The 16,975-nt window shown below is 41.2% G+C and overlaps 1 protein-coding gene across 1 annotated transcript; it reads right to left on the bottom strand.

Moving 5' to 3' along the window:
- Positions 1-381: 381 nt before the first annotated feature.
- On the bottom strand, positions 382-9,392 carry TLR4 (toll like receptor 4). Its single transcript, XM_057722290.1, has 3 exons — positions 8,866-9,392; positions 6,247-6,413; positions 382-3,464 (listed from the first exon to the last, which is right to left on the bottom strand). The coding sequence occupies exons 1-3, from the start codon at positions 8,953-8,955 to the stop codon at positions 1,199-1,201; spliced, it is 2,523 nt and encodes an 840-aa protein (XP_057578273.1). The 5' UTR covers positions 8,956-9,392; the 3' UTR covers positions 382-1,198.
- Between the last annotated feature and the right edge of the window lie 7,583 nt (positions 9,393-16,975).

Below are 16,975 nucleotides of genomic sequence, written 5' to 3' on the forward strand. Positions count from 1 at the left end.
TTGCATCATTCTGGGAAAGCTAGGTACATGTGCTTTTCAAAAAATTCCCCTTAACATGACACACAGTAACCTCAAGGACATTACTTTCTCAATGAGAACATCTACTCTTTTCTAAATATGGTCATGAAGTGACACCCAACAGGAAAGAACAATGTGTGCTCCCTACCTCAAACTGTTTCAAAATCCCCTGAAAGATTCAGTCATCCATCAAACAATACTCATTTGCTGTAGAAGAAATCTTTGCTGCAACTCTCATCATGCAGTCCCCCCAGCTCTATCAGCCCATGTGTTTCTGGGGTCATTAAGAAGAGCTGACCTCCTGAGGCCTTCCCACCTCTTGCCCTGTCTCTAGCCTGAACTGCTCATGATGACGCCAGGAAGTTGGACTTGTCTCCCTCTATTACAAGTGCCATTTCAACCAAATTATTTTAATGCTACCTTCATGACAGTCATAACTTAGAATGGCATCAAGTGACAAAGTGACAGAGTGTATTTTACATATTTGCTCAAAAGATAGTGGTTAAATATGGATATTTCAACCATGTCTCTAACAGCCTTGTTTAAGATATGGCTTTATAGAGAAGACATGAAAAATGAGAACTGGATTTATAAAGATGAAAATATATCAAGGACTAGTAGTTAATAGACAGAACATGCTAAGGGGTAAAGAGGCTGTTTGTGAACTGACTTAAAGTAGGGGTGGGGGTGGATCTGAAACTGGAGTCTCCTGCGTCAGCAAGTAGAATTTAAATTGTATTGAAAAGAAAAGGGAAAAGTGAGCCAAAACTTAGATCAATTGAAACTACTAAAATCGCTTTGTTTTAACATGGCTAAAACATAAAACATAAAGTGATTTCTACTCAAAAGACTCAGGAGAAGAAGTCTGTCCTTTTCTAATCTCACTGAGACCCTATTTCTTAGTTCTAATTCAATTTGATGGGGTAAGAGTTGAGTTGACTTTCCCTGCCCTGGACTGCTTAGCTGAACTGGTTGAAACATCTCCCTGGAAGTTCTGTATTTCAGTACGATGTTTATTCCCTCTATATTGTAAACTCCACGAGATTAGCAGTCTTGTATATCTTGTGCATCACTGAATCACCAGCCTTTAGCGCAATGCTTGGTATGTCACAGCATTTAATACTTGTGAACTGAACACTGTGTCCAGCTGGGCAAGGAGCACATCAGGAGATTTTGCTTCTCAAATGGAGGTTGTTGCTTCCTGCTGTCTGCTGTCTGAATCTGCTGGTCCTTCTGGTCTCCATGGTTTACCATCCAGCAAGGCTTTTCTGAGTCGCCTCCAGAAGATGTGCCGCCCCAGAGCACTGTCCTCCCACTCCAGGTAGGTGTTCCTGCTGAGAAGGCGATACAGCTCCACCTGCTGCCGTAGCAGAGACTTCTCCAACTTCTGCAGGACGACGAAGATGATGCCAGCGTGGCTGCTCAGAAACTGCCAGGTCTGGGCAATCTCATACTCGAAGATACACCATCGGCTCTGGATGAAGTGCCGGGACACCACGACAATGACCTTCCGGCTTTTGTGGAAACCTTCCTGGATGATGTTGGCAGCAATGGCCACCCCAGGAACAAAGTCTCTGTAGTGAAGGCAGAGCTGAAAGGGGGGCACCCCCTCTTCCAAGTTCTTTACCAATTCATTCCTCACCCAGTCTTCATCCTGGCTTGAATAGATTACAAAGGCATCATAGGTGCTTTCACCTTTGCCATACTTTTTGCAACCAGCAAGAAGCATCAGGTGGAAATAGAACTTATAGGTCAGGACTCCTGCCACAGACACCAGGAGTACAGTGAGAACTGACACACTAATGATTGTCTTGCTCATCTGACAGGTGGCATTCCTGAAACTCAACACAGGCATGCCCTGCATATCTAAAGGTTGTGCACACATCATTTGCTCAGCTCCCACCAAGAGCTGCCTCTGGTCTTTGATCCACTGTAAAAAGCGCTGGTGTTCACAAACACAAGCAAAGTCATTCTGAGTAAGATTTAACGAAGCTAGGCTCCTTGGCAAATGCTGTAGTTCTTGCTCCTTGGACACCACAATATGGTTGAAACTGCAGTCCAGAACCTGGAGGGAGTGGAGTGGTTTATAAGGAAGTGTATCCAATGACAAGAGTTTGTTGTAACTCATATTTAGCACCTGAAGTCTAGGGAGGGAGTGAAATGCCGTCTGGGATATCTGTTCCAGTTGACACTTAGAGAGGTCCAGGAACATTAAGTTAGTCAGGTCTGTGAAGATGTCAGGAAGCAAGTTGTTCTGAAAAGAATTGCCTGCCATTTTCAAGGTTTGGAGGCTGACCAAGCCAACAAAGATGCCACGGAAGACAACTCGGGTTTGGGTATAAGAAATATCAAGGTAACGGAGGTTTCTGAGTGATAGGAATACTGAAAAATCATTGGCCTGTTTCAAATTGGAATGCTGAAAATCCAGATGTTCTAGTTGCTCTAAGCCCAAGAAGTTTGAACCCATGGTAATGACATCATTGAAGCTCAGATCTAAATGCTTCAGTTTGGTTGTCCCAAAATCAGTGTGAGAACAGCAACCTTTGAAACTCAAACGATTTCTTTTGAGGTCTAGAAACTGAAGGTTTGGTTGCTCAAATTTATTAAAAGTGCTTATACCTTTGTTGTTTGTTAAAACAAACTTTTTGAGAGACTTGAGCTTCAATGCGGGAAATTGATTAAAGGCACAGTTAATCAATTCTAAGTGTTGCCATTTGAAATCTTTGGGAAGGGATTCTAGACTCTCTAAACACAGATGCAACAGAGAAATCACAGGAACATTTGCCAAGCAATTAAACACCTCTGTATCAACCTTTGGGAAGTGACTGAAGTATGCTATCCGGAATTGCTCAATGGTCAGATTACACAGCCCCCCCAGGACAGATTTGTCAAAACTTTCCAAGTTCCTTTCATTTTTAAACTCTCCCAAAATCAACCGATTGATTTTTAAACCAGCCAGACCTTGAATACAAGTTTTCATTACATCTGTACTATTAAAAGTACTTCGCAAAGTCAGTTCATTGAGCTTAATTTCTTTAAAGGTACCTGGTTCGATAAAGTCTAAAGGGTTCAGGGACAAATCTAAAGAGAGGTTGAGTAGAGGCATTTGATGTAGAACCTTCAAGTCTTCATGATAAATATTTTGGATTTTGTTATTAGAAAGATCCAAGTACTCCAGGTTGGGCAGGTTAGAAAAATATTCAGGTAACTTGAAGGAATGAATAAGATTGTGAGCCACATTAAGCTCCTTCAAGGTTTTGAGATGTCCAATGGGGAAGTCCTCTAGAGACACTAGGTTTATCTCCACAGCTACCAGCTTCTGTAAACTCGATAGCCCAGAAAAGGCTCCCAGTGCTAAACTCTGGATAGGGTTTCCCGTCAATATCAAGGTGGACAGGTTGTTTAGGCCCTGGTATGCATCATCTTCAATTGTCTTAATTTCACATCTACAAGGAAAAGAGGTACAGATTATATAATATTTCTGCTTAATAAAAAACCGAAATGAGATATCAACCCAGTCATCTAGGTCTTCACTCAGATGTGACATGCCATATGATGGTGCACTGGCAAAAATATCAAGCAAGGCAGTTGCAGCAAAGAAGAAGCCCCAGGATTTCCCTGGTGGTGCAGTGGTTAAGAATCCACCTGCTAGTGCAGGGGACATGGGTTCGAGCCCTGGTCTGGGAAGATCCCACATGCTATGGAGCAAGTAAGCCTGTGCACCACAACTACTGAGCCCACCTGCCGCAACTACTGAAGCCCGTGTACCTAGAGAAGCCACCACAATAAGCAGCCTGTACACTGAAATGAAGAGTAGCCCCTGCTCGCCGCAACTACAGAAAGCCCATGCATAGCAATGAAGACCCAACGTAGGGAGGGAGAGGAGGGAGGGAGGGAGGGAGAGGAGGGAGGGAGGGAGGGAGGGAGGGAGGGAGGGAAGGCAGGCAGGCAGGAAGGAAGGAAGGAAGGAAGGAAGGAAGGAAGGAAGGAAGGAAGGAAGGAAAGAAGGAAAGAAGAAGCCCTGCAAATTTGGTACTATCGTACTGGCCACCATGACAGTCTCTTTTTATCACACTAGGCGCACATGCTAAGCAGAGGCAGCCCATCCAACAAAGGGAAATCAGTTAAAGATCAATGATTGGGGCACATGAAAACTGAACCTTGGATCAACTTTAGCCATTTCCTACCACACATAATTGTGATTATATATCCGATTGGTACAGATGAGATAGATAGTTGTTAGCTGTTAGGCATGATAAATGACTGGTGATGTCAATTTCAAAGGTATAAAAAATTACACCGCAGTGTCATGGATATCCTTAAAGTTCATGAAAAGTTCTCCATATAAGGGGGCTCATCACTTTAGAGAAGTAGAGTATTAAGACAAAGAGAACATTTAATTTGGAAGCAGGAGATGTGAACATGAACCTCAGGCCTGCTGTCCACAAGCCATGTAAATATATATGAATCCCTTAAACTCTCCAAGCCCCAGTTTCCTCACCTACAAAAAAAAAGAAAAAGAAAATGTATCAGTAGATTTCTGTAAGAAGAAAAGGCTGCCTTGCCTATCACAAAGCATCCTTAGAAGATAAGTGGAGTTACTGTACATGAAGAACACTGTTAAACAGCATGAAAAGGCAGAGTATCTATTGCACTGTAATCTGCCCTTGCCCTAATCCAGAATCTCCTCCTGGCTAACCAGGAGGGGGAGCTGGCCTCTCTCTAAGCACGTATTTAAAACCTCTGAGGGCAGTTCCTTGAATGTGTGGTGGGTCAAAAATGAATTATAAAAGACATTGATGAGAAACCCCTTGTTTTGTTTTTTGTTTTGTTTTGTTTTGTTTTAATTAGAGGAGGGTTGGTCTGTCTACCTCAATTCTGTATACTTCTTGACAAAATGCTTACTCAGAAAACTGAAATTTAGAAACTAATGGAATGCTATAATAGTATTTTATACATATAAAGTCTACTTTACAAGGTTTTTAACACATAATAGTTAACATTCAGTATCACAGTTAATCCTGTGGGGTAAGGTTCGTCATTTATGTTTCATAGACATGAAAATATATCAGATGAAGTGACATGCCTCAGGCCACATGACAGTAAATGTTGGAGGAGGGCACAGCTCAAGTCTTCTGACCTCCACAGGGCTCCATGTCACTGCCTTCAAAATGCTTGATCCCCTCTTTGCTATAGCCTATCAATATCCAAGTTAGAGTATAAGGTATCAGATGATCACTCTTCTGCAGAAATATCTACTATCCTCTCATCCTTTATTAAGAGTCTCTACAATAAAGTGTCATATATAAAATGTTTCTTTGTTTTTCACAAACTCTTATAGAGATTATACTCCATTATCTATTACATTTCTAAATAAGGTCCCTGATGATGAAAATGGCTTTAGGGTTCAATTCTCCCCCAAAATGATGAGGATAACTTCACCTGTTCTAATGAATGATATACTTCCCTGTATCAGAAAAGAAAATATTAGTCACTGTTCTTTCTCACAGCAGATGTTTTTCTTTGATCTTGTCATCTTTCTCTTTGGATTACTTGTATTTTCTTAATTCCTTACCCTCTCCCCCACTTTCAATATGCTAGACATTATTTGAATCCCACTCAGTTCATGAACTCTGGATTACTCACTGCACAGAAGACCCTTTTCTGTACAACACAATGTATTGCCTCTAGTTTGCAAATAACTGATCCCCTACTCTTATATATTATGATCCTTATCTCAGGTTCAAAATCCAAAATCAGAATCAGGTAACATCTATTGAATGTCTACTATGTGCCCAGCACTATGCTCAGAATTTAAACATATTAATTCTTTCAAGTGGATATTCCCTCCTTAATAGCTAGGGTTGTGCGCTATATTATCAACGTACTCTTGCTTCCTAGCAGCGTGAACAACGTATAGCAAGTAGTCAATAAATACCTGCTGATGAAAGAGTTCGAGTCAATTTACTCCCCTAACTTAAAAGAAAATCAAAGATAGAATTATCCTTAGAAACTGTCTCATCCAACTGCTCATTTCACAGATAAGAAAGCTGAGACCTGGAGAAGGGAGGTGGCTTGCCCAAAGATACATAGCAAGTAAAATGCCTGTTGAATGAAAACAATAGGTGAATGAAAATGAGACTTCATTAATCAGGCTTTCTGGCTTAAGAATGAAATGATAAAACAATGAACATTTCTCCTTGTACAATGGTAAAACTCATACATTACCTGGATAAATCAAGCACCTGCAGTTCTGAGAAGTTGGAGAAGCTATGGCTGCCTAAATGGCTCAGGTAGTTAAAGCTCAGGTCCAGCATCTTGGTGGATGTGGGGATGTTGTCAGGGATCTTGTAGAGATTCAGCTCCATGCATTGGTAACTAATGTTAGGAATCACCTGAAATGATCAGACATTAAATGCAGTGTCTTCCTTCATGCACCTTAGCAGACGTCCCGGCAACTCTCCCCTCCTAGGCCAGAGCTCGGGAGGTCACTGGGACAAGCACAGGGGCCAGTCAACCTTTCATCCATTCACCCATCCATTTATTTATCTACTCACTTCATTCTTATAAAATGTCTTACTCTAGATTAGGAAGGGAAAAGCACCTATCCATTGTTTAACCTCTACTATCACAATGGCAGTATTTAGCAGGAAGCAATGGAGTCAAGTGGTGAAGAGCCGAAGCTCTAGAGTCCAAAAGCTCTTCCCTGTGATTTGCAGCAAGGGATTTTGTTGTTGTTGTTGTTTTTCTAAGTGCACCTCTCGTTGTACACAAGCTTAGGGAGACTGCCAGTCGAGTGTCCAGACGTTCCTTAGTCATAGCCCAGTTTTTGCCAATTGTATTCTTTCCCTTGGATCACTGACCTTTGAGCAGATGAGACAGAAATGGGGACAAATCTTTGAAGTGCATATACGCCAGTGGTGGAGCCTAGTAAATAACGTCAAGCGCTTGATGCTGCCCTGGTTCTTCAGCTGATTTCTATCATACTTTCCCAAATGCTTTGTAAGCCTTGTTCTCCAACCTCCCATTCAATTTCCTAATTCTCCGATTCTTCAACAAAATTCCTTGCTTAAGCCAGCTAATTTTGGTTTTCAGTTTAATACCAATAGAACCTGTTAAAAGGATGAATGAGATAAGGTATTTAAAGAGATTATCTCAAAGCCTAGTACAGTGTAAATGATCAATAAATGTTAACATGTATAATGATTGGTTGTTATTAATTCCCCACTATATGCAGGCTTATTTCTTATATGTTACATACTTGAATTTAATCTTCAAATAAACCTTTTAAAGAAGAAGAATTCAGCAAGATGAAGTGAGATGTGTGAAGTCTCACAGGCCATAGTGCAGCCCTTTGCTTTATTCACTTGTCTCCTGAAATGTTATTCCTCATGGAATCCTCACTGTCTAATAGAGGATGGTGCCAGGCATCATCCCTGACCCTCTTTTATCCTCCTTCACAGGATGTACTACTATCTAACATTATGCCTTCTATGTGATTGTTCCATGCGAACTGTTGGTGTCCCTCTCTAGAGCGTAAGGTTTGAGAGGCTGGCTCTCTGCTGTGCCTCCAGCGCTCAGTGACGCCTGGAAAATAAATATTTGTTGAACAAATGAATGGATAACTGATTCCATGGAGGTGTATTCAAATCCCAATCGAAGGCATTTTCTGCTAAGTGCTATGGGCAGCACAAAGACCAGTGTGATAAGGCTCCAGATGTCAACAAGCTCACAGTCTAGAGTAAGGGTTACATAGGAGCACATCTCATTCCTGAAAAGGGTCTAAAACCAGCTTGGAAAATGTTCCCTTTGGTTCAGAAAAGGTAGAGCTCAATCCTGCATCCAGGGATTGTAGATTGTAGAAGGCTTCCAAGAAAGAGAACATTTCCACATGGGTCTGGAAGTGTAACTGAGGTTTTGGACACAAGGGAGGAGTGTGAGTACACAGGGGTGGGTAAACAAATTTGTCTTTGGTACATATTAAAGTACACGATTTCCCCCATGTCCTCAGTGTCAGGACTCTGGATGATTATACTTTTCTGCCATACCCTAAATCCCAGGACATTCCTGTGGCTGTTTGGTTCCACCCTGGGCTTTCCAAAGCAATTGTGAAGTCCATGAAGGGGAAAAACAAAAGAGATCCTTTATGAATGAGATTGCGAACCAGCTGGTTTGTGTTTCACAAAGAAAGAAAGCATTGCATTAACTGATATTTTGCATCTTTCTCTGTCTCTTTTCCTTCTCTCATCACTCTGTCTTTCTCTATTTCTCTGTCTCTCTTTTTCTTTTCCAACTCCTTTTCTTTTCACTTTTTGGACAGAACTATGACTAGATTCAGAAGTCTGAAATCCACTTACAAAGTTCTCTCTATTGAGACAAAAAAAACCCCCATCTTCTTCCTGAGATTGAAAGGGGCAAAGCAACAGCTTGAAACAGTGTACAAACCACTAGCAGAAAGGAATGACAGAAAGCAGGCTTCTTACGACTTTCTATTAAACACTATAATTCTTTTATCAATGTGAAAACTAGTCTCAGAGAGGTTTAATAATTTCCTCAAGGTCACACAGCCCCAAAGTGAAAGAACAGTGATTTTTAAGCAGGTCTTTCTGACCTAAAATGCCTATGAGCACTTTAACTCCTAAATGTTACACAACCCAATGGGCTGCCTCTTAATGCCCTGTAGCCATGAATCATTTGGTCCCTGTGGTTTCTTAAGTCTTTAAGGTAATTTGACATCTGTTTGCAAATGAAACTAACCAGGGCCCGTCTAGGGAAACTCTGAGCAGAGAGCAGTTTTTCAGAAGCAAGGCAGCGCTCAGGGAAGCCGAGCTGACTCCCACCACTTACCTGTACACAAGGGTCCCAGCTCTCAGATCTCAGGCAGAAGAAGGCCATGGCTGGGATCAGAGCCGCAGCCAGGCGGGTATGAGGCATCATCCTGGCATCTTCTGTGACCAGAAGTGGTCCTGTGAAAGCATGACCCTCGGTATCTGCCAAGTCAGGGCAGCCTCCCTCCAAGGCACCGTGCTGTCTTCTTTCCCCTCTCAGTGCCCCAGGGCACTGACTCTATTCAAAGCAGCGCTGGGCTAATGGAGGAGAGGAAGTGAGAGTGCCAACCTTAGCATTCTGGACTTTTGTTTCTCTAATATTTATCTCTTCTGTCACCGGAGAGGAAGTTAGAAGAAGAAGAAGAAAACGTCTGCAGATCAGGGGCTGGAGTAACAGCAAGAGGAAGCTGACTTTTATCCCAGGAAGTCATCTGACCTCAGAGTTAGTGAGTTTAGGAAAGTAATCAGACCGGTCAAACAGCCTGTGTGACTAACTACCTAGGACTGTGGCTTTCCACTTTTGTTTGAGTAGTGGAAACTTACTGTCTGTATTGGTTTCCTAGGCCACCATGCCAAAATACCACAGACTAGGTGGCTTAAACAACAGACATTTATTTTCTCACAAGGTTCCAGAAGCTAGAAGTCTGAGCTCAAGGGGTCAGCAGGGCTGATTTCTTCTCAGGCTCTTTCCTTGGCTTGTAGATGGCCGTCGTCCCCCGGTGCTTTCATGTGGTCTTTCTTCTGTGTGTGCCTGTGTCCTAATTTTCTCTTCCTATAAGGAAACCGGTCATACTGGATGAGGGCCCACCCTTATCCATGACCTCATGACCTCATTTTGCCATAAGTACCTTTGTAAAGTCCCGATCTCAAAATACAGTCACATTCTGGGGCAATGAGGTGAAGACGCCAACCTATAAATTTTGGCAGGGGATACGATTCGGCCCACAGCGCTGTCCAGTTTTATGAAGAAACCCACATTTATGAAATATTGAAGATAAAGCTCCAGTGAAACGCATTTTGGAAAGAACAGGAATACTGGGAAAAGATTGAGATAAAGAACCAAATACACTGAAATTCAAATCTGGGCTAGGTGATATACGCTCTTGTAGCGCTGGTCAAGTCACTTAAACTATTGAGACTTAACTTCTGGTCTGTAAAATGGGATAATAGTTCTAATCACAACAGAAGTTCACATTTATGAAATTTCATAAATTTATATTTAAATGTATGCATGATTGGATTAAGGTAATTTACATGAAGTGCCTAGTCTAGTGCAGGGTTCATCAGGATATTCCATAAATTGGTAGCTATTAAGGTGATTAGAAATACAAATAAAATGAGGTTAATGATATGTACCCCAAAGTGTTGTTATGGGATTAAATAAACTGGCATTTGTAAAGCTTTGAGGACAGAGTCTAGGGTGTAAGAAGTACAATGTAAGTTTCTGTTAAATAAGAACATAGTTTAAAATGGGGATGCTACTGGTATTGTATCCTAAATAGTTCTCCCAAGATATCCCCCCAGGTACCTCAAATCCAACACATCTGAAATCAAGCTGTGAGGGAGTACGTCGTAGGGGATGGAGCACAAACTCTTGCAGACTTCTTCAACAACGCTCCTGTAAAATTAAGCTAAAGAGTCCCCCTGTCAAAATGTTGCTTTATGGATTGAGACTATGTAAAGGTCTTAAAGCAGTACCTGGCACAGAGTAGGTGCTCAATAAAATTTATTTCCCTTGAAAGTTAACAGCATTTTATTTCCATAGTCATCCAAAATGGAAATCTTTTTGACTTTCTCATTTCTCTCATCAAATGTATATTAACTATACTTTCGTATTGTCTGTATTCTTGATGCTCTGGCATTGGTGGCCTTGCTGATGGGGATAGACTGGGCTAGTCAGTTCTTAGAGATTGCAAATGATTTGCCCTGGAGCATACTTTTCATATGCAAACTAACAAAACCAGAACCCATACTCTGAAATGCCTCCTCTATCTGGCCTTTATACAGTGAGTCCCCTACATATGAGCCTTCAAGTTGCAAATTTTCAGAGGTGCAAATGTGTGTTCGCATGTCCAATCACGTGTCAGTTCATGTGTCTGGTGTACATTGTCACATGCATGCATCCTCTATAAGTGGTTGTGCTTTTGTGTACTTTACAGTACTGTATGGAGTACAGTAGTGCAGTATCTTTATTTCAAGCTAGATCTGCAAGAGGACGACTTCATTGAACTCCTTTCTGTGCAACACAAGGAGCTTACTAATGAAGACCTGATGGAATTGGAGGCCCGGAGAAAGGATGAAGAGAGACAAGAGGAAGAAGAAGTAACTGAAGAGCCGAAGGGAGTCACAACGCAGGAAATGGCCAGGGGATTTTCTTTATTTGAGGAGGCACTGTTAGTATTTAAGGCGTAGGACCCAAACGTAGAACAGTACACGAAGGTTGCAGCAGCCATTCTGAATGCAATCCAGTGCTACCGTGTCATCTGTGACAAGAAAGAAAAGAGCTACTACCCAGACATCACTGGATCATTTTTCAAGAGGGTAGATATAATTGAACCCAGCAAGGAACCAGAACCTGTGCTGTCAACATCAGGCATGAGTGAAATTGCAGCTCACCCTCCGTCTCCAATTGCAGACGATCCTTCTGCTCTCCCATCTCCCACCTCCTCTCCCTCCTCCAGTCGGTAAGGCTTCTTGCCTTCACTTGATGCCAGCCCCTGTATGCCAGCTGTTGTACTGCACGACTGTACTTTTCAAGGTGCTGTACTTTGTAAGATTAAAAGTGCTTTCTTTATTTTTTGCTTGTTTGTTTTTTATGTATTATTTGTGTGAAAAGTATTATAAACAGTATAGTACTATATAGCTGATTGTGTTAGTTGGGTGCCTAGGCTAAATTTGTTGGACTTACAAACACATTGGATGTACGGATGTACTCTCGGAATGAAACTCATTTGTAAGTAGGGGACCTACTGTAATCTAGAAGGCAATGTTCTTTGGCCTTAATCATCATAGGGCCAGGTACCAGGCAACTAGAGAAAACCCGTATACCCCAGAGCCTGCTGACTTACTTAAACTAGCGAGTCTTAAGCCTGCTTACCCTGCTTTTTCTTGCCTTTCCCACAGAAGCCACAATAAAGGCCCCAGCCTATGCCTTCCCCTTGCTCCTTCTGCCTCCTGATGGGCTCTGATGTTTCCCCGTGTGGTTCTGCAGGGTGTTGTGTGCCCCCTCCTCTTGGGAACAGTAAGTAACAAAGTTACTCTCTTTTCAATAGCAATTGTCTCCTGATCTGTCAGTCTCACACCTGCATAATAATAAAATCAACATTTTAAAACAAAACATTCTACCAAGCTCTAAAGATTTTTATCTGTAAAATAAATCTTCATTTCTGTTAACACGACCATTGAACACATCCCTTGGCCTAGAGTATTACAATGCACTGTTCAAGGGTCTCCCAGGATCCAGACACACTTCTTCCAAAATCTCAACTCTTCTAACCCATCCTTTATCCCCAAATCAAAGCAATCTCCCTAAAATGAAAACAGAACTATCTCATGCCATGGCAACAATATTCTGAGTCTGAAGCTGTGTATTGCCTAGACCTCAAGCATCTTAGTCTACCCCCCACTACACACACACGCACACACACACACACACACACACAGAGTCACTGAAGTGTTCTGCTCCGCAGCAGCAATTCAATTCTACACTATGAAAGGGGAACACAAATCTCTGTTGACCAGGGGGTTATCTGTGCCGCAACCTTAGCATCCTATAATATCCATTTCATGATGATTACAAGGAAGTAACAAGAGTGAACAATTACAACATAGCCTGGCTCAGAGAATAAAGTCCCTCATAGTTTGATTTATCTAAGAACCAAATCTGATTCCATCCAACAATTCCAAGTTTCACATTTTTTTATATGTTAACACTTCTCAAATCAGAATGTGTCTCATAATTGACAATATATTACAATTATCATTGGCAGAGGGTTTTTTTTTTCTTTCCTGGTGGCAAATAAGGTAATGGTACATCTAACAGTCAGTGGTACCTTATATTCAATGAGGAACAGTCTGTCATTAAGAAGACAAAGAAAAAAGTAGTACAGGCTCTGTTCAAACAAATAAAGAAAACAAATGGTTAGAGAATAAAGAGACTTGTTTCTTAAGTACTCCTTAGAACATGTACTAGAGTAATGGGTGTTTAGCATCTACAAAGAAAAATAGAGTACTTGGTGTTTCCTAACCTTTCTGACCCACGGTGACTCTTCTTTTATCCTTGGATACCCATCGCCAGGCCTGCATCCATTAGCGTGCCTTGGAACTGTGTTCCTGTGATCTATAGTACAGAAAATGCTGCTCTTAAGCAGAAGCGTGAAGGATATGCTCCTGGCACCCGGCAACCCAATTCATGTCTCTAGGGCTGGGTCATCACATTAAGTTCTGCTCTGTACATCTCAGTATTTTTCACCCAAATACCCCTCCTACCAGTGACTAGTGAGTGCACCCCACAGGGCCTATCAAGGCAAACAGCCTAAGTGGTGCCTACCCCTCCCCAGCCTGAAATGTCTATGGCATTTCCTTCATTATTTTAAAAAGTACTTTGAATCTCCAATCTCTGTATTGTCTGCCTCTACCAGTAGACTGTAAACTCCATGAGGGTAGAAGCTTTGTCCAGTGTTCATATATACTGAATGCATGGGTATAGACCCAGTAAGTAATTAATGAATGAATCAATGAACAATATATCTGAATTTGTTTTTAATAAGCTGCTGGTATTTTAGAGTATTTGTCACTTTTCCAGTAATATGATTCTCTTATTATATGTTCAGTGATTATTCTGGGGCTTTCTTACTATTTTCATACGTTTAAACACTTGTTCTTTATATTTTTATTATGGTTATACTTTTCTACCCCCTAATATTCCCTGAGAGTGCATGTGCCCCGGTTTGAACAACACAGAATAATAGAGTCAAAGCAAATGGATTGGGATAAAAATCCTTATTGCAGGAAACACCATGCCTTGTCTTGGGTTAGAAAAATCTTCCTTGTCTCTTTGAGTCATGAACCTGAAGCAGAGGCTGGTTGATTACGGCCAAAAGAGTCTTTCCTCCTTATTCTATCTCTGTACTCCCCCAAATCATTCAGTGAATCTCTGCTTGTCCATTCAGACCCTGGAAAAGTATGGTGTAATATATAGAGGGCTATATTTTAAAACATTTAATTATTCTGTTTACTTTCTGGCATCATCATTTCCTGGTATGTGACTTACCTTTAACTTCACCGAGTTTCCTTAACTATGTAATGGAAATAACACTCTGGCCTAATCAATAGTATCGTTTGAGGGTTAAATGAGATAGTGTATGTGGATGTAATTATACACGTTACAGTTCTACACAAATGCTGACTACCATTCACTCATTCAGTCATTCACCGAATACGTAGTAAGTGCTTAACATCTGCCAGGTACTGTTCTAGGCACTAAGGGTACATCAGTGAACAAAACAAACACCCCTGCCTGCCCGGAGCTCATGTTCTAATGAGGAGAGAGACAAGAGCAATTATAAATAAGTATGTTACTTATTTGTTAAGATGTTAAGATCTATGGGTGGAAAATTTAAAAAGTGGTAAAATTCAATGAAGAATGGTAAGTGATACTGAAGTTTTAAATAGGGCAGTGAGTATGGGCCTCACTGAGAAAGTGACATTTTGAGGAAATTCCTGAAGGCGTTGCTGGGCATGCAGGTATCTGGGATAACATTCCAGTTAGAATAGTGGTTCTCAACTGGGGGCAGTTTTGCCCCTAAGGAACATTTGGCAATGTCTGAAGTCATTTTTGTTTGTCGCAACTTGGGAGCAGTAAGTGTTGCTACTGGAATCCAGTAAGTAAAAACAGGGATGCTGCTAAACATCCCACAGTGCACAGGACAGGCTCCCAATCCAATACACAAAACAGTGCCAAGGCTAAGAAGCCCTGAGTTAGAGGGAAAAGCTGGTGCAAAAGTCTGGGGACAGGAAATTGCCAGAACCAACAAGGAAGCCAGTGTAGAGAGGCACAAGTGACCATCTAGATCACTTAGGGCATGGTAGCCCATTATAAAGACTTCACATCTTCTTGATACCTGCCCCAGGCTCCCCAGGCAGACATTGTCACTCTCAGTGCCCCTGCAGCAACCAGCTGTCATGCTCAATAGGGATTAATTGCCTGTCTGTCTCACTAGGCTTTCAAGTCCTTGATGATAGCAGTCAAATCTGGTCCATCTCTGTATACCCTGAGCCTATCACAGTGCTTAATACCCAGTAGGAGTCCAATGTATGTTACTTGCATCAATGGTTATGATAATAACTTTGGGTGATAATAGCAATTGATTTGATTTTTTATTCAATATACAGGCTAATAAGATCCATGAAAGGATAGATTGTGTCAGTTACATTCATATCTGTAGCCCCAATGCCTAGTCATTACCAAGTACATAATAAGTGCTTAATAAAAAGAATGAGTAGGTTATGTATATAGTCAGCCCTTCCCTTGATTTCTGGTCAGAATTTCTCCTCTTCTTAGCAACTGCTCTTGAAAAAGAGGAAGGAAAAATTGAAAAGGAATATTTGCCCTTTATTCTAGAAGACAGCCTATGACAAAATACTCTGAGCTGGTAAGCTGATATAATCATGCTACACTTGCAGGTCACATTATAACATGTAATTGTACACAGCACATGCTTGCATAACCCAGGGTACGTATCTTTGGAAGGAAAAGGGTAAGGACATGAGTAAATAAATATTATTTGTCAACTATCTGGTTGATTCCTCAAGTCACTCCCCTTTTCTCCTATTTCCCACACTAGAGGGATCCAGAAATCCGGAGATGATCAGAGGGGAAAGGATGAACAAATATGCAACCTGGGTAAATAAATGCACATGGAACACTGCAAAGTATCCAGTGAATGCTTTCCTTGAGGTTCAAGAGATACAATTCAGTCCATACAGAGTGGAAAGGGAGGTGCAAGATTCAGAGTGACATTCCTGGTACCCCAGCTTTATCCTTAGCCTTTGAGAGAACACTACTTATAAGCTGTCCCTTTGGCTGGAAAAAGAATTATATGTAAACCCTGTTCCTCATGTGCTCTTCCAGACTCCTGCAGACCATTGGTCCTTAACTCTTCTCTTCCTTCCAAAGTCCAGGTATTGTATTAGCTACAGACTTCATTGTGAGTTGTTAGTTTTTCCCTGCTTGGCTTGGTGTTGCTGATGGGTAGGCGAGAGGGGAAAATATACAGATCATAAAGAAAAGAGCATGGGACAATATGGCCCTTGTGGATTGACCACCAAGTAGAAGGGGGGAGAAAAACCTAAAATAAAAGAAACCCAAAGGATGAATACTTACATGAAGAAGGTGAAACTCTTTTCAATCAATTATTTCATATTTTATGCTTATATAAGTACTTGCCTCCTTTCCTGCCTTGAGTCAAAACAGGAAAAAAAAAGGGGGAAAACTTTTCCTAGTGTCTTGTTCTTAAAAGGTTGAGGCTTCAGGGAACAGGAAGATGAAGAGACAAAGAGAGAAAATAAAAAGGTTTGATGTGACATTGTGGAAAGGGATTGTGCTTGGGGTAACATAAAATATGTTTAGAATACTAAACATAAACATGCTTCTATTTTGACTCTGCCCTTTTGATCCATGCCAAAGAGACTATGCCTTTTGCATCTTTGACTCATCTAGAGCTCAGCAAAAGGGACTGCTCAGAGGAAATATCCATCAAATGTGTCATGAATGACTCAACAAAGGAACAACTCTCAATGACTTGGCATGGAATAATAACTGTAATTTATGGACTATGCATTTCACTGGGAGTTTTTGCTTCTAATGCTTCATCATGTCTTAGCTGTGTGACATCAGCCAAGGCATTTAACTTCGGTAAGGCTTAGTTTCTTTCTCTGTAGAATGCTTGCTGTAAAGACGAAATGAGATAATGTAGGCTAAGACCATGGCAAATTAAGTCTGTTAGTACTTGATGAAGACTTCTCACTGCTTGTGGAAAAAGTAGCACCCATGTTCCTTTTTTATCACAGACAGCTTTTTCTGGGTTGATTTCTTAATATCTTACATTTTTGAGTTAGTCTGAGTTTCC

Source organism: Hippopotamus amphibius, chromosome 2 (assembly GCF_030028045.1).
Source record: "Hippopotamus amphibius kiboko isolate mHipAmp2 chromosome 2, mHipAmp2.hap2, whole genome shotgun sequence".
In the NCBI taxonomy this organism is placed as follows: domain Eukaryota; kingdom Metazoa; phylum Chordata; class Mammalia; order Artiodactyla; family Hippopotamidae; genus Hippopotamus; species Hippopotamus amphibius.